The sequence below is a fragment of the Leopardus geoffroyi genome, chromosome D3 (assembly GCF_018350155.1).
Source record: "Leopardus geoffroyi isolate Oge1 chromosome D3, O.geoffroyi_Oge1_pat1.0, whole genome shotgun sequence".
Lineage (NCBI taxonomy): Eukaryota > Metazoa > Chordata > Mammalia > Carnivora > Felidae > Leopardus > Leopardus geoffroyi.
The window spans coordinates 8,470,380-8,493,638 of NC_059339.1; the positions used below are offsets into that span (position 1 = coordinate 8,470,380).

The 23,259-nt window shown below is 43.5% G+C and overlaps 1 protein-coding gene and 1 long non-coding RNA gene across 5 annotated transcripts in view; one reads left to right on the plus strand and one right to left on the minus strand.

Annotated features, from left to right (window-relative positions):
• Positions 1–15,918, plus strand: part of ATP2A2 (ATPase sarcoplasmic/endoplasmic reticulum Ca2+ transporting 2) — a 59,338-nt gene extending 43,420 nt beyond the window's left edge. Inside the window, exons 10-21 of one of the 2 annotated variants that reach the window (XR_006707757.1) lie at positions 230–332; positions 1,149–1,280; positions 4,899–5,021; positions 5,122–5,340; positions 6,111–6,446; positions 7,483–7,703; positions 8,116–8,318; positions 9,963–10,048; positions 10,314–10,447; positions 11,063–11,180; positions 11,269–12,851; positions 15,107–15,918. Coding sequence is in view for 1 of the 2 variants with exons in the window: in XM_045458741.1 (XP_045314697.1) it covers positions 230–332; positions 1,149–1,280; positions 4,899–5,021; positions 5,122–5,340; positions 6,111–6,446; positions 7,483–7,703; positions 8,116–8,318; positions 9,963–10,048; positions 10,314–10,447; positions 11,063–11,180; positions 11,269–11,389; positions 15,107–15,120 (1,810 nt within the window). In the remaining variant the exon portion in view is untranslated. The remainder of the gene's footprint in view (positions 1–229; positions 333–1,148; positions 1,281–4,898; positions 5,022–5,121; positions 5,341–6,110; positions 6,447–7,482; positions 7,704–8,115; positions 8,319–9,962; positions 10,049–10,313; positions 10,448–11,062; positions 11,181–11,268; positions 12,852–15,106) is intronic. The other variant, XM_045458741.1, reaches the window with a different exon arrangement.
• LOC123588221 lies at positions 12,688–22,953 on the minus strand. 3 transcript variants are annotated; one of them, XR_006707766.1, is made up of 3 exons: positions 21,381–22,629; positions 21,121–21,240; positions 12,688–16,825 (listed from the first exon to the last, which is right to left on the minus strand). It is a non-coding gene; the product is annotated as an uncharacterized LOC123588221 (long non-coding RNA). The 3 variants fall into 3 exon arrangements; XR_006707765.1 differs by having other exon boundaries at positions 21,127–22,953; XR_006707764.1 differs by having other exon boundaries at positions 21,121–22,953.
• Between the last annotated feature and the right edge of the window lie 306 nt (positions 22,954–23,259).

The window sequence follows — 23,259 nt, forward strand, 5'->3', positions numbered from 1 at the left end:
TACCTGTGGTGGAAGAATTTCATTAATTAAGAACTTCTGGTCTTTACTGGTTGATTCCTAATATCAAAGACACATTCTGTTGTCTCCAGCATCAGATTTCTAAGAACCATCACTCAAATTCTTTTGAATACTTGCCAGGCTGTTGCCCACAAAATTATATTACAAATTAAATAAAAATCAATAGAGATGACCACATTATGCTCTAAAAGTGTTTTTCTTCTTTTGATAGGCATAAAGATGATAAACCAGTGAAATGTCATCAATATGATGGTCTTGTGGAATTGGCAACAATTTGTGCTCTTTGTAATGATTCTGCATTGGATTACAATGAGGTAAGGCTCCTCATAAATGAAAAAGTAGACCTGGCTATTCTAGTTCAAAGGTGGGCTGGGTGGAATGAAAATCCAGCCTTCCTTCCTCTGGAAAGTGTAACAGTTTCTGATTTTATTTCCTCTTTCCATTTTATCCGAGTCAGCATGACCTAGTCAAAGAAAGCCGAGAGCCTTTCATATATCCTCTGAGTGTTGCAGTCACTTTTAAACTAAGAGGATGTATGCAATGTTTCCTTTGGCTTGTAGTGTGGCTACCAAAAGTGAAGAAAACCTAGGAGAGGAAATGTTTTCCTGAAAGTAGAGGGTATTAATCTTGTTTTTTAAGATGGGTAGTATTATATCCTTGAGGATGAGCTGAGGCTTAGAGGGCTGTTTTGATGATGATGATGATGATGATGATGATGATGATGATAAAATAATATAAAATTTAAACAGTAGACCTTTTTTTCCTCCCTTTTTACTTACAGATTAATCCACTGGTTTCTAAAAGACAAGCCAGTCTCCATCAGAACCTGAATGTGAACTCTGTAGAATGATAAATAATGACATGCAATTTCACATACTATTTGAAAGTTGTTTGAATTAATACTATGACTATTGGCTTCTCATAGTTAAAGGAAATAAAAAATATAGTTATTAGAATAAGATAAAATGTGCTTTGAGTGTATTTTTGTCTGCCTCATTTGCTCCAGAGTAGGATAAAAACAGCCCCGACAATAATGGTGCAACGAAAGACAAGCTCTCCCCTGATGGGAAGTCTTTATTGATGAAAAACTTATTCACTGCTTTTTCACTTTATGCTTTTAACCAATACAGGCGAAGGGCGTGTATGAAAAAGTTGGGGAAGCTACAGAGACTGCTCTCACTTGCCTAGTAGAGAAGATGAATGTATTTGATACCGAATTGAAGGGTCTTTCTAAAATAGAAAGAGCAAATGCCTGCAACTCGGTCAGTATTGAAGCGTGGGGTGTTGTGTGCACTGTCTTTCATTCCCCGCCCTCTTGGACAACTAGGTAGATTCATACCTTTCTCCTCAAACTGGTGGCATCTCCTTCTCTCATTTGCTCTCTGGTACAATGATCTGGCTACCTGTCTGACCAAGAAAATAGAAGCAATCACTAGATAATTTCCATACGCAGCTGTCTGCACCTGTAAGCTCTACCTCCTCTCCCGTGGCACTGCGAGCAATCTGTCATCCTTGCTCCTTTCAGAACCCCCTGCCCTTTGTGCCATGAGTCCCGACTTCTCTCTCCTGCACTATCCATTTTCCATCTCTGGTAGATCCTCATCGGCACAGGACAGAGTAGTATTTTTTTTTTTATCTTAAAACTTTCTTTTTTTTGTTTCCCCCTTTAGCACTCTGCTTCTTTTCTTTTCTAGTAAAATTTCTCAAAGTAGCTGTTTTAATGTATTCTCTAGTTTCACTTTTCTGATTTTCTCCAGTGCACTCCAGTCAAGTTCTTTTTTTTTTTTTTTTTTAAGTTTATTTTGTGAGAGAGAGAGTGTATGTGCAATCTGAGGAGGGGAGAGAGGGAGAGAGTATCCCAAGCAGGCTCTACAATGCCAAAGCAGAGCCCGATGCAGGGCTTAAACTCACGAACCGTGAGATCATGACCTGAGCCAAAGTCAGACACTTGACTGAGCCACCCAGATGCCCCTCCAGTCAAGTTTTTTAAGCATTTTGGTGAGCACACCAATGTCAGGCTGTGAAAGGGTCCATCCAGTCCAGTCTGGCATTCACAGACAGGGAAACTGAGGCCTGCAGTGATGAGCATAGTTTCACAGGGTGAGGCAGAACTGGACTCCTTCTCTAGCACCCTCTCTTTGCATCATTTTATCTCCTTTATATTATCAAGAAAACAAAGCTCACACCAGAATTAAGGCCCTCCCTGCTGTGACATGATCCACACTCCACCATTAGCAATCTCATAGTCACAAGGGTCCTGGGCAGCTCCTGTGGCATCCATAAAATGGGAGATGTCCTGGTCTCCATTTTAGAGCCCTCACTCTCACACTGGCAGTGAGCTGGGGTGGGATAAAGGGGGCAGAGGGGCATCCTTGCAAAACCACATTGTCTGATAGCTCTATTAGTTGGTTTGACTAAGTCCCTCAGAGGCAACCTTCACAGAGACTGAGGGTTAGAACTGTTTGATTCTAGACCTGTAACCCACTCGATAAAGGGAAACAAGTAGTATGGAGGTTACAAGCAGTGTATTAACTGTCATTTTGACGGGACGTAAGGGCAAGGCTGTCTGTTCTCTTGTCTGCAGACTAAGCCATTTCTTGATCCATGGCTGCCTCATTTTTTTGTCAGCAGCTGAGCAAGGAGATCAGTAATGACTGTCATGGGGGCTCCTTCACCGAAAATTTCCAGATATGAACTCATGCCAGTCTCCAGCCCCTAGAAAGCAGGAACCTGTTGTAGTTCAGAGAGGAAGTGGGCAGAACCCAGCTTTTTAAGGCCTAATGGACTATCCTGATGCTGTTAGAAATGGCTGTATTCTTCTCTCCACCCAGGATGTATCTGGTGCCTGGATCTACACCTAAGAATCACTACACATTCCTTCAGTCTTTCTAGAGCATTTGGTGAAAATGCTTAATGGAAACTAAACACATAAATACATACGAGTCAAATAATGCAGAATTCAGTGATGGTCTTTTTCTGCTTGAGGCAGCTCTGGCTGAGAGTATGACCATAGTCCACCAGCCTGGCAGAGAACCCACAGATGTCTGTCCACTCGTCACTGCCCACATTGGATGCTGAGGTTCTTGAGGATTTCTGCAATTACTAGCTTTTTATCTGAGTGGGGGATGGGGGAGGATCAGTGTAATTCACATAATTGAATAAAGACAGAAAACCATAAGATCATTTAAGTAGATACAGAAAGGGCATCTGGTAAAATTTGTGTTCATGATAAAAACTCCACAAACCTGGGCACCTAGGTGGCTCAGTCAGTTAAGCTTCCAACTCTTGATTTCAGCTCAGGTCATGATCTTAGTTTGTGAGATAGAGTGTGGAGCCTGCTTGTGGTGGTTCTCTCCCCATCCCTTGCTGACTTGCTCACTCTCTCAAAATAAACTACAAAAACAAAACAAAAACAATTCAGCAAACCTGTCTTCAAGTTGAAGGTATATTTACACAGAGTCTGTACTAATGTCATACTTAGTAGCGACAAAAAATTTTCTGCTCTCAATGTTTCTATTCAGTATTGTCCCAGCAGCCCCAGTCAATGCAATAAGACAAGAAAAAGAAATCAAAGGTATAAAAATGAGAAAGGCTAGTGTAGGGCACCTGGGTGGGTCAGTGGGTTAAGCATCCGACTTTGGCTCAGGTCATGATCTCACAGTTCGTGGGTTTGAGCCCTGTGTCAGGCTCTGACAGCTAAGCCTGGAACCTGCTTCAAATTCTGTGTGTCTCCCTCTTTCTCTGCCCCTCCCCTACTCATGCTCTCTCTCAAAAATAAACATTAAAAAAATTTTTTTACTGTTAAAAAGGTACAGTGTATGTTGTAGATAACATGGTTGTGTACACAGCGCAACAGTGTCTGAATCCAAAGAGTCATTTTCAGTCCTCATTTACCTGAGCTGTTGGTCTCTCCCTCTGTGAAACATTCCTTCACTTGTTCTCCTCCCTCCCATCCCTCTGCCAACTCCTTGGCTGGATCTTACACATATGACTGGGGGTGGGGAGGCCCCAGAGCCCAGTCCTCAACCTTTTCTGTCTTCAGTTACTTCCATGAGCTCTTCTGGTCAGTGTGCTGGCGTCTAATGTGCAGGCTCCCTAAAGCTATTTAGAATAAAGAGAACGATGGCTTTTCAGATGCTTAGTAGCCACATAGGACAGCTACATGAACAGCTCCCATAGAACATTTCCATCACAGTAGACACTTCTGTGGGGCAGCAGTGCTGTGGACCAACCATTCCTGCCCACAGTTGCCATCATCTCTCTTAGATTATTTGTACTAAATGGTGCTCCTTGTCCCCCTTCAACTGCGAGAGCCTGAAACCCTCCATCATCTTCCCATTTTCACTTGCTATAAAAGCCAATTGCCTTAAAGTGACTTTCAAAGTCCTACAACCTGCTTCTGTCCTCCCACACCTACTCCCCCCCACCCCCTGCCCACCAGCCATTACACTTCTCTCTTTTTCTTGCGACCCTTCCAGCTATATGGCCTGGAGGCTCCTTGAACATGCCAGGTCATGCCAGCCTGCACTTCGGCACTCTCAGTTCACACATCCTTCACATTTTTACTCAAACTCTGCCTTCTTCTGACTACTTTATGTAAAATTGCAACCTATACATACACAAATTTTCTATCTCCCTTCCTTGCCTTATCTAAACATTTTTTCCTCCATAGCATTTACTATATGTGCATTTACCTTCTAGTGTGTTTTTCCCAAATGAGAGGGCAAGTTTAAACTTCATGAGGGTGAGAACTTGTTCGCTGTCCATGGCTAAACCCCAGCACCTGTCACAGAATAGGCGCTTAGTGAACATTTGTTGACCAAGTGAAAAATATTCAGAAATTGTTACCCAGTAGTATTCCGTGCGTGTTCTCTTTTCAGGTCATAAAGCAGTTAATGAAAAAAGAATTTACTCTCGAGTTTTCACGCGATAGAAAATCAATGTCAGTTTATTGTACACCAAACAAACCAAGCCGGACATCGATGAGCAAAATGTTTGTGAAGGCAAGTACAGCAGATTGCAGTTGAGATGTTCTTTCCAGGATTAGGATCCTGGGTGAGCCCAGTAAGTACAGTTCCTGATCTAAATCTGTAACATTTCCAGGGCGCTCCCGAAGGTGTCATTGACAGGTGCACCCACATTCGGGTTGGAAGTACCAAAGTCCCTATGACCCCTGGAGTCAAACAGAAGGTCATGTCTGTCATCAGGGAATGGGGTAGTGGCAGCGACACACTGCGGTGCCTGGCTCTGGCCACTCATGACAACCCACTGAGAAGAGAAGAAATGAACCTTGAGGACTCTGCCAACTTTATCAAATATGAGGTTAGCTAACAAAATGCTCCTTCCCCCACACCCTGCACACTCATTGTGTTCAAACAGTGCTCCTTCAGTAAAAGGTCAAATGAGTCTTGCTTTTGCCAAGAAAGAGGTGTGGTTATTTGTTTTTCTGCAGGCCAAATGCCCCACCATTCTAATTCAGCGTGCTGCTTCCAGCATGCCTAGTTAACAGTTTAATACAGGTCTGTTGCTTTCGAGGTAGGAAAGTCCAGACTTGAGCCAAAGAAACTTGTAAAAATGATTTTGCAACTCTTAAGTAAATTAAGATGTTTTAAAAATAGGGAATACTTTTTTAAACATTTGTTAGTTACTGAAGGTCAAAATATCCAAGTTGAGAGATTTCTTCTACTCCTCTGCTCATAGTAGAACTCTTTAATTCTGGGTGTGTGACTTCCTGAAGCACTGACCAAGAGGAATTAGGAAGAACTGGTCCTCTGGGCCATAAGAGTGGCCAGTATCAAAATGCTCTTACTCCTTAGTATGTTTTTTTCTTCCTTTCAGGATATTATCCTGAAAGTTAAAGGATGATTTGGTTCAAGAAGGTAGTGATGTTTTTTATTCCATTGGAAGAAATACTATTCCTCGTTGGATTTATATCTGTATGAATGTTAATCTTAGATAAGAGTCACAGCTACAGAATATACCATAGGAAAATGGGAGAGGCCTTTGCTCTTTATGTATAACTGGTCCTTGTTTTACATTAGGGGAGAAACTAGAACTTCCTGTTTTAACGTAAGATGATTCTTTTGCTGTAGACTAATCTGACTTTCGTTGGCTGTGTGGGCATGCTGGACCCTCCAAGAATTGAAGTGGCCTCTTCTGTGAAGCTTTGCCGGCAAGCAGGCATCCGGGTCATCATGATCACAGGGGACAACAAAGGCACTGCTGTGGCCATCTGTCGCCGCATTGGCATCTTTGGGCAGGACGAGGATGTGACGTCAAAGGCTTTTACGGGTCGGGAGTTTGATGAGCTCAGTCCTTCAGCCCAGAGAGATGCCTGCTTGAATGCCCGCTGTTTTGCTCGAGTTGAGCCTTCCCACAAGTCAAAAATTGTAGAGTTTCTTCAGTCTTTTGATGAGATTACAGCTATGGTGAGTACCTTTGGACTCATGCTACACAGATACAGCAAGTTGTAATTTTGACTGTTAAATTTTTAGTAACAGCTCCCAAATTCGGAATATCTTGATTTTTGTCATGATCAGAGCTGTTTCTCTAGGGTTCTGTTAACCAGTAGTTGGCATGCTATGTACTATTACCTTCAGGGAAGATTCTAGACTAGTTTACGATGTTGAAGTATGCCTTCTGAATCAGTCACAGGGAAATATGTGGTGATATCTAGTCTTTGTCTTGGTTAAAGTATACATGTTATCTCAAGTTTTCTAAAAATTGATTCAGGACTGAACTCCTGTTTTCTATTCCCAATCTTTGGATAACCCTACCTGAAATTAGATGTACTGTTGAAGCATTAAGAACTGCTTATTGGTGAGGCATTTCCGGGATTCTTCCCTTTGTGTGATTCTTCACCCAGACAAGTTCACGTTGTGGAGTGTTTGCTTTCTATTGCTCATCTGTGAAACTTTTTTAAAAGGTGTCATTTGATAAGAATATATTAACAGGTGTTCTTCCTTCTCTCAAAGGGAACCACTTTTCTGAATTGAATGTTGGGTGTTCAGTAAAAGTTTTAAAAAAAAAAATGGGAGTGATAGCTTTGTATCTGTTGACGATATTTAGTATTTTTCTGATCTTTATAATTGGCATGTTCTAGTTTCGTAGGATAGTGCACCTATTGTACTTGAGATTTGTCTGTGTGATACATGTGCTTCATCTTTACTGCCACGTGGGTGGTTTTGTGTTTTGTTTCGTAAAAAAATAATACAGAAGAATTTGAAGTCCCCTTTGTGCCACTTCCCTCCAAAGTCTCTTCGGTAAGCTCATTCACCAGTTGTACGTTTCCCAGGTGAAGTGCATTTTGTGACACCAGTTTGTAAAACTGAAAATTCTCTAACTGTGCCCAGAAGCCCAAGGCTCCATTCATTGCCCTTGCTTCAGGACAGTGAAGCCTTTGTTGGGGTGCGTGTGTGAGGTGATGACAGGTGTGTAGAAACCAGTTCTCGCTTTCCCTTTCAGACCGGGGATGGCGTGAATGATGCTCCCGCCCTGAAGAAATCGGAGATTGGCATTGCCATGGGCTCTGGCACGGCAGTGGCTAAAACCGCCTCTGAGATGGTCCTGGCCGACGACAACTTCTCCACCATTGTGGCTGCTGTCGAGGAGGGGCGGGCGATTTACAACAATATGAAGCAGTTTATCCGCTACCTCATCTCTTCGAATGTGGGGGAAGTTGTCTGGTGGGTCCCTGCGAAAGAGCACTTGTAGTCTTTTTTCTAAAATTGGCTTGGGATGACCAGTTTTCCAGATTTGTTCATGTGGCAGCAGCTTTGGTCTTTGTGCAGGAGTCGGGAGGGAGGAGTGAGAGGAAGGAAGGTAGAGGTTCATTTGGCTCACGGGAGAGCTGTCTTTGGCTGTCTTGGGCGGTGAAGGATGCCCTAGAACATAGAAATGAGTTTAACTATGGCCTTCTAACATTTTACTTTAACTCAAAATTAGGTATACTGAGTGTTTGATGATGGCCAAAAAAAGTTATTTCAAGCAGTCATTGTTACTGTCCATTGATTTTTGGGAGGAGGAGAGGGTACTAATGCTATTTAAATAGTGGCCAAAAATAATTTGGGGTCTTTCTCTTTCTTTGGGTGGAAACAGTATTTTCCTGACTGCAGCCCTTGGATTTCCTGAGGCTTTAATTCCTGTCCAGCTGCTCTGGGTCAATCTGGTGACAGACGGCCTGCCTGCCACCGCACTGGGGTTTAACCCACCTGATCTGGACATCATGAACAAACCACCCCGGAACCCGAAGGAACCACTGATCAGCGGATGGCTCTTTTTCCGTTACCTAGCTATTGGCTGTGAGTACAGTTTTTTATATTCTTGATTTAAAAAAAATTTTTTAATGTTACTTATTTTTGAAAGAGCATGAGCAGGGGAGGGGCCAAGAGAGAGCGAGACACAGAATCCCAAGCAGGCTCCAGGCTCTCAGCTGCCAGCACAGAGGCCCGACGTGGGGCTTGAACTCACAAGCTGTGAGATCATGCTTAACTGAGAGCCACACAGGCGCCCCTATGTTGTTGATGTTTAAACATAATCTTCATAAGCCAAAGTTTTGTAAATTCATCCCTTAACACACATTTTTTTCTTCTATCCCCATATTAGGGTAGCAAAAAATGGAGTTCAGTAAACTGTATGTCCAGTTTACAGGAAAGTTAGTCCCTTGTTTTAGCATCCTTATCATCCCTTGGGACTTTGTGAATGAGATTTTCAGATTTAATCTAAGGGCAAAAGGATATAGGGGTGAGTCAGGGTTAGGCCTTACATCCCCAAGCTATGAAACTAAGCCCTGCTTCCCCTGAGTAGAGAAGGGTGATGTGCATTGATCTGCAGAGGTTGGTAAACACACAGGAGCCTCGACCACAGGTCATGTTCCTCTACATACATTGTTTCTGTAGACTTCATGCTCTTGGCCCAGCTGCTGATTCTTGTCCCCCAACTTTAGAAAAGTGAGGCCTACAGAGTTTAAATAACTTCCCTGGGGTTCCATAGGAAGGTGTTTTGGTTTTGTTTTAATAAGTTCGCATGATTTAAAATTCAAAAAGGACACTGGCATAGCGTGAGAAGGTTCTCAGCGAGTCAGTTGCCCTCCAGCATTGGGTTTTTCATGTGCCCTCCCAGAAATAAGTCTAGCAAACAGATCTATTTCATGTATTTATTTTCATAAGTGTTGGCGTGCTGTAAACACCTGTGTGCTGAACCCTGTCTCCGTGTACCTTTTCCTGTTTGCTGGGAGTTGCCACATCGGTGTGTGTAGAGCTGCCTTGTCCCCATGCACCAGCTCTCATTCCTGCCCGTAGCTGCCAGGTTAGGGGATGCACCTGTGTCGTGGTGGTGGGTGCTGCTGCATCGGCACCATCTTCACAGTGTCTAGTCCCTTGTTCTCCACTACCCCGTTGCTTTGTAGTAAACTTGTTGAGTTCAGAACTGATAGGTTGGGAGGGAGGGTGGTCCCAGAATCAGCTCTGGGCTTTTGGCATGTTGCCTGTGTTCTGCACTAACTGCTCTGACAGCATTTCCACGTGAAGGTTCTGCAAGGCCTTTGATAGAGCAAATAAGCGTACACCTGAGAGCATCAGTTTCCCTAAAAGTCCTGGGTGCTGTGATCTGAGCCAACACAGCAAGGGCTTACATAGAGTATGTGTGTACCTGCTGCCAGTTAGAGAAGGCATGGCTGTCGTCGAGGTCCCTGCCAGTTGCAGTATTTCCTTTTTCTCATAAACTCTGGAGGAAAAGTTGCCTGGTTTTTCTGTACCAGACACCCCTCTCCTTGCAGAGACCCACCGTCAGCTGCTTGGGCTGATGTGAGTGAGCAGTTGCTAGTGGCAGCAAAGCTCTCCAGTGCCATCGACAAACCAGGTCTCATCTCTGCGGGGGATTGGCCTGTGAGGCAGAGCCCGCAGTATAAGCTGTGGGCTGGAAACCCTGCCTGTGTCTGTTACCAGGTTACGTTGGCGCTGCTACTGTGGGTGCTGCCGCGTGGTGGTTTATTGCTGCCGACGGGGGTCCAAGGGTGTCCTTCTACCAACTGGTACGTATCCACCTTTCTTTCCTGTACCTTAGAGGCAAAGCATAAGATTGCCCTTGAGTTTTTGTGGTTTCGGTGCCTACCAAATCATCTTAATGCGTAAATAATAAACAGTTGCATCTAAGATTATTCTGAAGGACCAGGGCTTCTCTGGTGGATGGACTGAGATCTCCTGTGGGTCTGTGTTCTGAGATTTACTGTGTCACTGGGGCATGGACCTTGGAAATGGACTTGGCTGATCAGGAACTTGAATGGGTGTTTGTTGCAGAGCCACTTCCTACAGTGTAAAGATGACAACCCGGACTTTGAAGGAGTGGATTGTGCAATCTTTGAGTCCCCGTACCCGATGACAATGGCGCTGTCTGTTCTAGTAACCATAGAGATGTGTAACGCCCTCAACAGGTCAGTGAGTCCTCCACAGGCTGGGGCGAGAGCTCCCCCAGCTAGGGCCTAGGGGAACTGTGTGTCCTGCTTGATGGAGGATCTCAGGAAAGCTCCTCCCTCCCAGAAAGAAAAGAGAACAAGCAGCACGGGTTTTAAAAGCTTAAGTCGTCATCACCTCCAGGAAGTAGTGGGAGTGTTTAACCACACGTTCTTTATGAGACAGCAGAGGCCAAAAATAGGGACTTCAGAGCCCCTATACGCCAGTGCCCACAGGGAAGGTGCTCTTGCTCTTTAGCAGTGAGATAAATGGTATCATCCAATTAAGCCCATGACAAAAATGGAAATCCCAAAATAGCATTAAGCATCAAGGGCAATTGAGAGCATCTTGGAGTCCACTGAAATCATCTGTGCTGAAGGAAGCCTAGATTTAAAATTGGAAGTTTGTCCTACATTTGAGCATTCTTCTTTAATTTTGCCACAGTAGAAACTTCACTCAAAAGAATTGGGTCAGTGGGCAATGCCAAGTTAGCCACTATCCTATTAAAGCATAGCTCCAAATGGTCTTTGTCACTTGTAACAAAGGTGTTTGCCTTTTGGACAGGCATGTGTCATGTCCCTCTCCTTGTTCTGCAGCTTGTCTGAAAACCAGTCTCTGCTGAGGATGCCCCCTTGGGAGAACATCTGGCTCGTGGGCTCCATCTGCCTGTCCATGTCGCTCCATTTCCTCATCCTCTACGTGGAACCTTTGCCAGTAAGCGGTGGCGGGACCAGGACCGAGCTGGGGCCTAACTGCCTGTCCTGCAAGTTTGGGAACTTGACAAAGCTTCTTTGTATTTCAGCTTATTTTCCAGATCACACCGCTGAACTTGACCCAGTGGCTGATGGTGCTGAAAATCTCCTTGCCTGTGATTCTAATGGATGAGACACTCAAGTTTGTGGCCCGCAACTACCTGGAACCTGGTAAAGAGTGTGTGCAGCCTGCCACCAAATCCTGCTCGTTCTCGGCATGCACCGATGGGATTTCCTGGCCGTTTGTGCTGCTCATAATGCCCCTGGTGATCTGGGTCTATAGCACAGACACTAACTTTAGTGATATGTTCTGGTCTTGACTGACAGTTTTACATAAAGAAGATGTTTAACTTAATCAATTAATTTTTTTATTGTTTAAAGCAACTGTCTATTTCTGCTGAATTTTCACATGAACATACTGGCTGGTGAAGGAGATTTCATACTCTAGATTTTGTTTTGCTTTTTCTGACTCCAGTGGGGCAAGATTTTCCTTTTTTATACACATAATTAAAGTGTCCATTGACATGTACAGAGAACTAACACTATTTTATGCAAATATTTTTTTGTAGATGAAAAAGCATGTACAGTGTTCTGTTTAATACTCATCCTTGTATAAAAAAAATAGTTGAGCCAGCAGACATTGTCAGCAAATTAATTGGCAGCAGATTTTAGGAAATGAATGTGTGTGTTTTTTTTTCTAAAACTAAATAGCATGTATTGTGTCTTCTGCATGATCATCTGGATTTAATCTGAGATCACAGTCTAATTTTTATCCATAAGCCAATTTTTCTGCACTGAGCAGAGTACTGCTACCTCAGTCAGTATTTTTTGGTTTGCCACTCCCCTCACCCCCTGTGGCCCCCATTCACTTCCACCCCCACCCCCCACACTCCCAGCCCCGCTCGGCTGCTTCTCCTGTAGGGTTTTGATGGTTCTGTTTACATCAGTCTTAACAAGAGGTATGCCTGTTCTCGCTTGTGCAGAAAACATTGTTCCAGATACAATCGACTGGGTTCATGTCCCCCCACGTAGTTTTTAAGGTTATTTATTTAAATGTCTAATGTATTTTATTGTAACAGACATTGTTTTGCCAACATTGCCTATTTCAGTGGCACTTCACAATCTAGTTTAAAAGGAAAATAAAACATTTTAAATGGACAGAAAAATAACTGTCTTGTTTTTAACTTTTAAGTGGCTTAGCTTGAACTATCTAACAGCCGTGTCCAATTTTCTCTTAAGTTCTTAGCTCAGAACTTTAGCTTTACTGTGCTCTAGGGGAAGAAAGATCCTGTTCTGCTGCATAGGTAGTTGTAGGAGTTCATGTATATGTACCAGTTGTCATCTGTGATACTTTTTATGCAAGTTTCTGCTGGCCTGTTGTAGCCTGGTGTAGAGAACATAAGGGCGCGTGTGTGCGTGCGTGTGTGTGTTTTTGTAAAATCTGTAAATAGCACATGACCAAATGAACATATTGTATAGAACTATTTTTATTTGAATGTGGCACTAACCAACACCATGTTACTATGATAAATGTTTGCGCATGTTCGAGATCAGTCTTACCAACAGTGTGTAAGCCATTAACTGTCCTAACTATGGTGTTTTCCTCCAATGCCTTCCAACATCATCAACTAACGTGAGTATTCCCTGGAATCCAGATGCTTTAGCCTAAAGGTGACTGCCACGGAGTGAGCTAGCTGTGTGACATGAAAAAGCCCCTTGTGTCATGCACTGCTGTGCTCTGTGACAGTCTCTGAGTGCAGCAAGTGTACGATGCGTGGTACCTGTGCACACGGGGGCTGGGTTAGCTGACGCGAGGTGTGACATCTGTAGGCTCCATGCGCTGCCTTGGTCAGTGGCACAGCTGGATGTCAGGGAGAGCCTGGGGAGAGAGAAGCTCGTTTTGCTTTGGTCCAACTTACAGGCTGAGAGAATGCTGCCTTTGCTAATGCCAAGATGAGGACTCTCAAAAACTTGTGGTTCTTTGGTCTTTGCTAGCTGCAAGGATTCATCCAAGAACCTTGCTACCTGGTTCATTAAAAAGCAAAAATCTAGTGAAAGCAAATAGTTGAACCAGTCAGTTCGTGTATCCAATAGGTTGGTCTCAAGTAGGCCACCTCTTTTCACCTTCTGGGTCCTATCCTTTGCAGCTGGGACTTGTCTTCTCTCTCTCCAGGGTACGTTAAAGCAGAGTTATTTTAGGGCATGGCTCTGCTAGCAACCAGCCTTGTCCGTGAGCCAGGGCGAAGGAGGCCTAAGCAGGAGCTCCCTCCCCATGAGGCCCTGAGTGTTCCTGTGAAGGCTCTGAAGGCCCAGATCTGGGACTAGCCAAAAGATGTGATGTAAAGGCTTCCAGTTTGGGGGAGAGTTGGTGGGAATCATCAAGCGGGGCAGGGTACTGCCAACTTGCAAGGTCCGAGTGTAAGGGGACAGAAGTCCCATCCTAACTGCATGAGGTCTCTGAGAAAGGGAGGTTGGTCGGTTTGGCAGAGCGTGCAACAGGGAAGAGGATGGGTTTTGCCAGTTTCGGCATCATGAGGCCTAAAAAGGACCAAATGCAAGGAGTGTGCCTTGGCTGCAAACCAGAACAGGATGTCTGAGCTTGTTGGGTGGTGTGCTATTCAATGGAAACCAAACTTACCCAATAGTCAGCTTTTCCTGACTTGGTTCCTCGAAGTAGTAGCCTTTACAAAAGAAGTTAAATGTTGTTTGCTGCTGTCGGAGAAATGCACAGCTCCAGATCAGCCTGGGCAGGCTGTTGCCTTGTGGTTTCTCAGCTTCAGGCCCATCCAGCCTGGAGGCAGTTTCAGCACCCACTTCCCTCAGCCCAGGCAGCTAGGAGCATCCCCTTGTGCCCTCTGCTTCAGGCTTTGCCACATCAGCGCCTCCTCAGCAGTTGTACTGTTGTGGACGCATCCAGGGCCTCGGGCCTCCCACAGTGAGGGGCAGGTGCCCAGACCAGACCCATCCTCACCCAGCACCTGCAGGAAATTCCCAGGCGGCCTCTGCTTTTGCCGCCATCAGTACTGGTGTCCTTTTCAGACCTACCAGAACTTGTTCGTGTTCTCACCGATGGGCAGGTAGGCCTTGCACGGCTTCTTGGTTAGGCCTTTGCCTAAAAGATGGCGACGTCACACATCCTCCAGGCACTCATCTGCACAGTGCAGGTGATACTTTCTATAGAGAGCTGCGTGAGCTCACAGACAAGCAGGGCGAGTGCCAGCCTCCCTGCAAGCAGCTGCTATCACATCACCCTCAGACAGGGGCCTCAGCTCCCTGAATGTCCTTTAGGCGGCAGACCTTCTGGAATATGAGACCACAGGCATTAGCTCGGGGTCTGTAAAGGGGCTCCCCACTGCCTAGAGCCAGAGGGGTCTGCAGCGCCCATGGGCTAAGTCGGCCAAATCAGCTGTTGCCTTTTTAACATAACCACCAATTTTGTCAAAGCCACCACCACTCAGCCAGCCACAGGAATGGGGTGGGGAGGAAGGGGAGGTAGAGGCTTCGCACTCAGCCGCACTGCTCGCCTGTGTGTCACTCTCCTTACCGTCCACACTGCTAACCGAGAACTCTTTCCCCTCTTGCCTATTGCCCTTCCGTGTCTGAAGCAAGAATGTGTCTGCCTGGTGGGGTTCTTCCATGAGCCAGGGTGGCCTTTGCTCTGTAGCCAGGCGACATGAAGGGTTTGTACCAAGCCAGTGCTTCTGGCTGCTGCCTGATGTAGGCAGCACCTCAGGGACAGTTAATCAGAAATGCTGGTCCTGAAATCTTAAAAAAATCAAACTGAACATTCCTTTTCACCATTCCTTGTCACTATTAATCTTAAATGGTTATTCTAACATTTCCTCCCCATATTTCATAAAGCTGATTTCCTCTCTCTTTCCTTTTCAGCAATACTGGAGTAACCGCTTCCTAAACCATTTTGCAGAAATATAAGGGTGTTCGGTTGCGTGCATGTGCGTTTTTAGCAACACATCTACCAGCCCTCTGCATGATTGATGTTGGGGGAAAAAGAAAAGTAGAAAAAAGTCCCCAACTCATTGTGTGTTATGTGGAGGAAACGTGTATTACCAACGGGTTTAGCTTTTAAATCAAAATAATAATTACAAATGTACAATTTAGCTTAATGAATCAGAAAGCCTCTCCAGCGAACTTTGGTTTCTTTGCTGCAAGAAGACTGAGGTTTTGAAACCTTATCTAAGAACTTAGAAGCCATCAGCCAAGTCTCCATATTTCTCTGTGCAAAATGTCATAGCTTATATAAATGTACAATATTCAACTGTAATGCATGCCTTCAGTTGTAAGTAGCTAGATTTCTCTATGGTGTCATTTAAACATGCTACTTTTTAATTGGCTCTGTACAGTTTGCTTATTTATAAATTTATTGAAAACACTGCAGGTGTTGAAAGGTTAAAACGTAGGCCTCCAGTTCATAACTTCAGTTATTTTTTTTGAGTGTGCAAACAGCTATTTTGCACTGTATTAAATGTAACTTATTTAATGAAATCAGAAGCAGTAGACAGATGTTGGTGCAATACGGATATTGTGATGCATTTATCTTAATAAAATGCTAAACGTCAATTTATCACAACGCATGTTTGACTTTAGACTGTAAATAGAGATCAGTTGTTTATTTCTGTGCTGGTATAGCAACAAGCATTGCACAGACATGGTTTCAGGTAAATAAATCTATTCTACGATAAGTTCACAGTGTGGTGCTGAGTGTTCTCATGCAGGAGGGGTGGGTGATATGCACTGAGGGCCTCCAGTCTTGCACCCTGAAGAGTTTTGGCTTCCACTGGGGGAAGGTCTTAGACTTGACTTTCTGGGTAGGAGAGCCAAGTGGTAGGAGGTCTGCTTGTATGACACGAGATCTGCAAAATGGTCTCCCTTCAAGTATGGGGAAAGCCGAATGTGAATGTCTTATTGTTGGGGTTTTCAAAGATAGTTGTCAGCAGCTTGGAGGATGTACCAATGGAGAGATGCTTCTAATACTGTTCAGATGGCAAATGTAAAATCCTACACTTCTGTGAACAGATCAACAAACGCTAGCGTTCACCCATTTGATGGTTACTTAGTGCTCCTCTACCAGGCACAGGGTTGGGGTGGGGTGTTTCTCTAATTTCCTAATTTCCCTAAGATGAGTTGTTGTTTTTTAAAGTGTTTTTTTGATAGAGAGCAAGCCGGGGAAGGGCAGAGAAAGGGAGAGAGAGAATGCCAAGCAGCCTCCGCACCAATGCCGCCGAGCCTGATACAGTGCCCGAACCACAAACCACGAGATCATGACGAGCCAAAACCAAGAGTGAGACGCTTAACCACCCAGGTGCCCCCCCCCCAACCCCGCAGAGGATTCTTATGTTGTGAAAAACAAAACAAAAACAGGCAAGGATAGATGATACTATAAACCTAATAATACAAGTCCTAGCAACTACAGATATGAAGGAAACATTTGATGAAATTTTTCATTTTTTACTTAAAAAAACAGTATCCATAATTGCTGGGAAATAAACCACAAGTACTGACACGACCAGAATTATACTCACCATCCGCTATTGCTAACTAAGCACTGTCTGGACGGTCACTGTAATCCGGCAAGAGAAGGGACAATGCCTAGGAGTGAACAGAAAGCCCCGAGAGTCTTACTAGATCAATGGTAGTATCTTGTTCATAGCATAGGAAAGTTTAATAACTCAGGGGGAATGAACATCTTGAGATAGATGATACATAATTCATGGGTTAGTGATAAATACTAGCACACATTTTAGTCAAACAGACTGATTCTAACAAACATGAAGGAAGAAAAAGAATAGCAAGGATGTGCACCAAACCCCTCAAACATTAAAGCTCCAGCCTTTGCTCAATTTGGAAAGGTGGCATTTCAGCTTAGTAGGTTAAGGTTGGGTTATTCACTATGTCACTGGTCATCTTGAAAAACACACAGCTGTATCCCTTGTACTCAGTTGCAAATGGATCAAAAGATCTGAAAAATGAAACTATGCCCCCAAAAGAAAAATAGCTAAGTGACATAGGAAGAAAACCTGAATGGCTTATAAATATGAGAAGATGTTCAGCCCAATGGCGAAATCACAAGGAGCTAGCATTTCATGCCTGGCAGCTGACAAAGCGGCCGTCTTTACCCTGCAGAACAAATACCCCACAGTGAACTTAGGGATGTCCTCACCATCCAGCCCAGCAGGCCCACTCCCATGCCTACCTCAGAGAATCCCTCCCGTGTGCTGCAAGAGCCACACCAGCATGTTTATAAAAGCACTGGAGACAACCTCAGTGACCAACAGCAGGAAAACCAAGAAGTGCCTCTGAGACATGTTCACATCACTCAGCAGCAATGAAAATGAGTAAACTGGAACAGCAGATAGCGACAGAAATCTCCCTGCACAGTGGAAACCAAGTGTAGTGTATACAAAGTTCAAAATACGCACTTAGGTGCTACGTATGTGGGTGTACGGTATGCCTGTTTGCATGTCTGGGGTTTTTGAAGAAAACCACACGAAGTACTCGGAGAGAACATGGAAGATGAGAAGGCTTTCCATGCATGACAATCCCGGGAGAAAAGGGAGAAACGGACCATGTATAAAGGTAAACATGTGGACTCTCTAGAGTTAGGAAAACAGATTTGCTGTGCCTACGACAAAGAGCAAATTCCCTTCACATGACTGGCAAAATTCAAAGGTTGACAGCTACTGGTCTCTCCCTTGCAGCTGGTATCAGGAAACCGTATTTGTGCATATGATGAGCATGTAAACTGGCTCAGTCTTTGGAGGAGGGCAACTTGACGAATGAGATTTTTAAACATCCATACCCTTGGATCAAGTACTCGCTTCAGTGAAATCCTGCCACGTGTTCACAGAAACAGTGTAATCCTGCTGCAGGATTGTGTAGCAAGAAATTGGAAATAGCCTGGATGGCCATCAATAGGCAAAATGTTCAATAAGAACATTAGTACCATGGAATATTATGCAGCCTTCAAAAAACACGAGGTAGATCTGTGTGAATGAGCAAGGAAAGATGTCCAACAGATGTCTGCCAGTGAAACATGAAAGTACAGAACAGTTTGTATAATACTCTGTCATTCATTTTTTAAAAAAACAGGAGGAAGTTAACAGGTTCCAGTCATAATGGTTACTGAGAATAACTGATAGTGATACAGATGGCGGATGGTGGGAACCAGTTTTCTCATGTTGGTTACAGATAAGCCAGGGGAGAGGGCTAGAATGATTCATGTGGTAATGAATTACACTTGGAGACACCAGTATAAGATCCTGTTTCACTTGATATTGATATAGATGATCCTGTATAGAAATACTTCTAGTTATGTGTATATAAGCACACGTACCTCACACCATCAACTGAGAGGGCCGGGAAGCAAGGACACTGCAGCAGCAATGAGCATACTTAGCTTCAGGTTTCTGATATCATTTCTCCAATGAAAGGAATCAGGAATCAAATCTGCTTAGAAAAAAGATGGGAGTCTAGGGCCAGGGCAGAAAATGTACAACACACACCTGGAGAACACTGTAGTGTCAGGAAGTGCAGATGGGCTTAAAAAACAACAACACGTCAATGATCAAAGACGAGGTTGTGTCAAAGGGACAGAGTAACTAAAAACGTTCTGCATGGCCAAAGCTAAAACAATTTCAGCAACAAAATAAAGTAGGACTAGATTATCATCCAAAGTATAAAATAAATATCCATCAGTCTCTAGTGACATAAGCAGGAGAGACTAGAAATCTCCCATGCAGAAGAAATCCAAGTAGCTTCTGCAGAGAACTCTGCCCTTAGGGAGGCGAACCATAACTCCAGTTCCTTAAGTGTGAGCTATGCACAGTGACCGCGTTCCCTGGAGTACATACAAGTGTGGACGAGGGAGAAGTTAACCCACAGTGGAGAAACTTAACAGACACTACCTCAGCCAAGTGATGTCATTCGAGAGCATGTGCCCTGGATGTGAAGTGAGGAGAATGGCATTTTACCTGTGGTCTTCCCCCCACCACCCCCCCCCCCGCCAAAAAAAAACCAACCTCAGTCTAATCAAAGAGAAAACACCTGACAAATCCCAAAGACAGACTGCAAAATACCTGACCTGTACTCCTTAAAATTGCTGAGATCATCAAAAACAAGGAAAATCTGAGAAACTATCATAGCCAAGAGGAGCCTAAGGACACAGGACAGGATCCTGGATGAGATCCTGGAACAGAAAGAGGCAAAAACTAAAATCTGAATGAACTATGGATCTCAGTTAATAGTAACGTATAAATACTGGTTCATAATATGTAAGTACTGTGACAAATATCATGTAAAATGTTAGTAACAGGGGAAACTGGGTCTGGGTCATATAAGAACCCTCCGTACCATGTGCTCAATTTTTCCATATGTCTATAAATATTCTAAAATAAATAGTTTATTTTAAAAAGCTGAGATAAATATTTTTTTACTCTTTATAGGAGCATCAAAGAACTACAAGAGAGTACAGAACTTCCGGGCCAAAATCTAAGCAGCAGCAAGGAGAATCAGAATATCCAAGGTCTCTTTTCCCCTTGTGGCATCTACCTCTCCAAATAAGCTAAGCTGTGAAAACGAGCAGGGGTTTTGAGAGCTCGCAGAGTAGAAAAGGCAAAGTCAAAATCCAGGGCCCAGCAAAAGTGAGAAGTCTCATAGGACATTAAGCTGTGGCCCCAAAGGGCTAACACCTTAGGATAAAGGCAAACCAGATAATAAACCTGCCTTCCTTCCCTGAAACAAAGGGCTGCAGGCCCTGCCATGGTACCAAGCAGAACCAGAAAAATACCCACCCCTAGAAGGGGGTGTAAACACTGGCTATGGAGGATCTGCAGCCTCAAGGCATGAATTTAAAGTCACAGGCAGTATCCCTGAGCCCCAGGCAGAAATAAGTGTAAATCCTCCCTAGAGGAATATGCACCTTGGTTTTATGTCTTGGAAGATCTACGCAACTATTTTACCAAGTGGCCTATAGTAAAAGCTCACCAAATACACAACAAGGTACCATGAGGGAGAAGCAGCAGGGAGAAACACACACTAGAGACCGACCCAGACTTCACATATTAGAAATATTAGAGATCAAAAAACACCCCCTGGTTTATTTTGTTTGAAAAGAATAAACCTACTTGAAAATCTGCAGGAGACAGGAAATTCTAAAGAAATGAACATATAGCAGATATGAAAATCAAATGGAATCCTAGAAATGAGAAGTACAATCACAGAAATTAAAAACTGCATGGATGGGTGTGGCATCAGAGTAGACACAGCAAAATAACAAATGAAGAGGAAGACAGATAAGAAGTTAACCAGGGGCACCTGGGTGTCTCAGTCTGCTAAACATCCAACTCTCGATTTCAGCCCAGGTCATCATCTCATGGTTTGTGAGTTTGAGCCCCAAATCAGGCTCTGCGTGACTGCATGCAGCCCACTTGGGATTCTCTTTCTCCCTCCCTCTCTCTCTCTGCCCCTCCCTAACTCACGCACACATGCAAGCCCTCTCTCTCTCTCTCTCTCTCTCCTCAAAATAAATGAATAAACTTAAAAAAGAAATTTTAATTAAAAAAATGATTAACCAGAATGCAGCAGAGAAAAAGAAAATATAGAAGAAAGATTAAAATATCTGGAAGATAGACTGAAAAGCTAACAAACATACATTTCATCATAGTTTCAAATGACAAAAGTATGAGAAGGGTATTATTTGAAGAGATAATGACTGAGAATTTTCTAGAGCTGATAAAAGACAGCAGTCTACAGATGCAAGAATGCCAACAAATCCCAAACAGGATAAATAAAAAGAAATCCTGCCCCAGACATGGTATATTGAACTGCACAAAACCTAAGACAAAGAGAAAATCTTAAAAGTAGCAGAGTAAAAAAAGAGACATTACCTTTACCTTCACAGGAGGGAGTGATACCGCTGACTTCACAGTATCAGTAGAGGCCAGGAAACTGTGGAAGGACAGCTTCACAGGATGAAAGAAATTACTGGCAACCCCTAGATTCTAAACCTGGAAAAAAAAACATACAGTATTTAAAGAATCAAGGTAAAATAAAGAGCTTTTCAGACAAACAAGAACTGTGCTTCACCCACAGACTCTCACACTAAGGGAATTTCTAGATGGGGGCAGAGGTAATTGCCCTAAGTGACCTGCGGCCTCTGTGACGCAGGACCCACGGAGAAGATACTGGCCAGCTTCAGATGCAGATACACGGGTAAGTATGTTGCTATTCCTCGGGTGAGCAGAAGACAGAGAGAGGCAACACTAACAAATCAACAGAAGGAGAAAATGAAAGAACAAATAGGACAATAGGAGCTGACAGGAAATCCCAAATATAATTCATAACTCTCTACGAATATCCTAGATGTGTTATTTCTGTCACAGCTATTGCTGAAAGAGGGATTTCAGCCTGACCCAGATGTTCCTGTTTTGAAAAACAATCTGTGCCTCTAACGTGATTCCCTGAAGCACCGAAGAGACATAAACCCATCCAGAACTCCGCTAGGAACGTTGGGGAAGCTAAATTGGTCGCTTTTCCACCAAAATTAGTAGAAATTATAAAACACATTTTGTAATTTCAGAAACTACTCAAAATTACTTCATTTAGGACTAAAAATATACAAAATTTAACATTTATTACCTCTTTGGTATTTATAAATCATGACCTGTTAAAGTTTTTTTCCATTGAAAACTGTTTACTTTTTAAATAAACTCTGCTGATGAACTAGCCAACTACAAAAAGGGGGGTGATATACACACAAGCTTTGACAACTTAAGATTATTTCTAGAAAAATACACAAAAAAACTATTGACTGTGGTCACTTCTACAAGAGGAAACTGGGAGAAGAAAGGCAGGCTGGGTTAATTTTACCATATGCTTTCTTGAGAATTGTGAATCTAACCTAAAAAATATATTAGAACATCTGATACTAACAATTTTATGGAAAGACAAAGCTAAAAATAGCCAAAACACAACTAAAAATAACGTCAGCGGTTCTTGTTCTTCCAAATACCAATCTCTATAAAGTTATAGTAATTAAGATAGTGCAGTGTAGGTGCGGAGATACAAAAATGACTAATGGTACAGAAGGGAGGGCGCAGAGACAGGTGTGCTCCTCCAGGAACACCTGATTTGTAAAACAGCTGGCATCATAGGTTGGTGAGAAAAGTAATTTTGCAGTAACGGATGGTTATGCATGTTTAAACATAAATGAAAAAAATCAATAAAAATGGATCCCTACCTTACACCATACAAATGGGAGAATAGATTTTTGACCCTGAGATAAGGATTTCTCAAGAATTAGAAAACACAGCTATAAAGAAAAAAGATTGATAATATTTAACTACATTAAAATTAAGGCCCTCTGTTAATCTGGGGCACCTGGGTGGCTCAGCTGGTTGAGCGTCTGGCTCTTGGTTTTGGCTCAGGTCATGATCTCATGGTTTGTGGGTTCAAGCCCTGAGTCAGGCTTTGCACTGACAGCACGGGGCCTGCTTGAGATTCTCTCTCCCTCTCTCTCTGCCCCCCCCCCCACCTCATTCTCTCTCTCTCTCAAAATGAAGAAATTTATTAAAAAAAAAAAAAAAAGATCCTCTGTTAATCCAAAGATACTATAAAAAGAAGGAAAAGGAAAGCCATAAACTGGAAGAAGGCATTTGCCACTCCTATTCTGAGTTATAACTAGAATATATAAAGAACTTCTGTTGAGTAAAAAGAAAACTCAATAGGGGCGCCTGGGTGGCGCAGTCGGTTAAGCGTCCGACTTCAGCCAGGTCACGATCTCGCAGTCCGTGAGTTCGAGCCCCGCGTCGGGCTCTGGGCTGATGGCTCAGAGCCTGGAGCCTGTTTCCGATTCTGTGTCTCCCTCTCTCTCTGCCCCTCCCCCGTTCATGCTCTGTCTCTCTCTGTCCCAAAATAAATCAACGTTGAAAAAAAAAAAAAAAAAGAAAGCTCAATAGAAAAGTGGGGGGGGGGTGGTGGAATTTCATGGAAGAGGAAACACAAGTAGTTTGTAAATATATGAAATG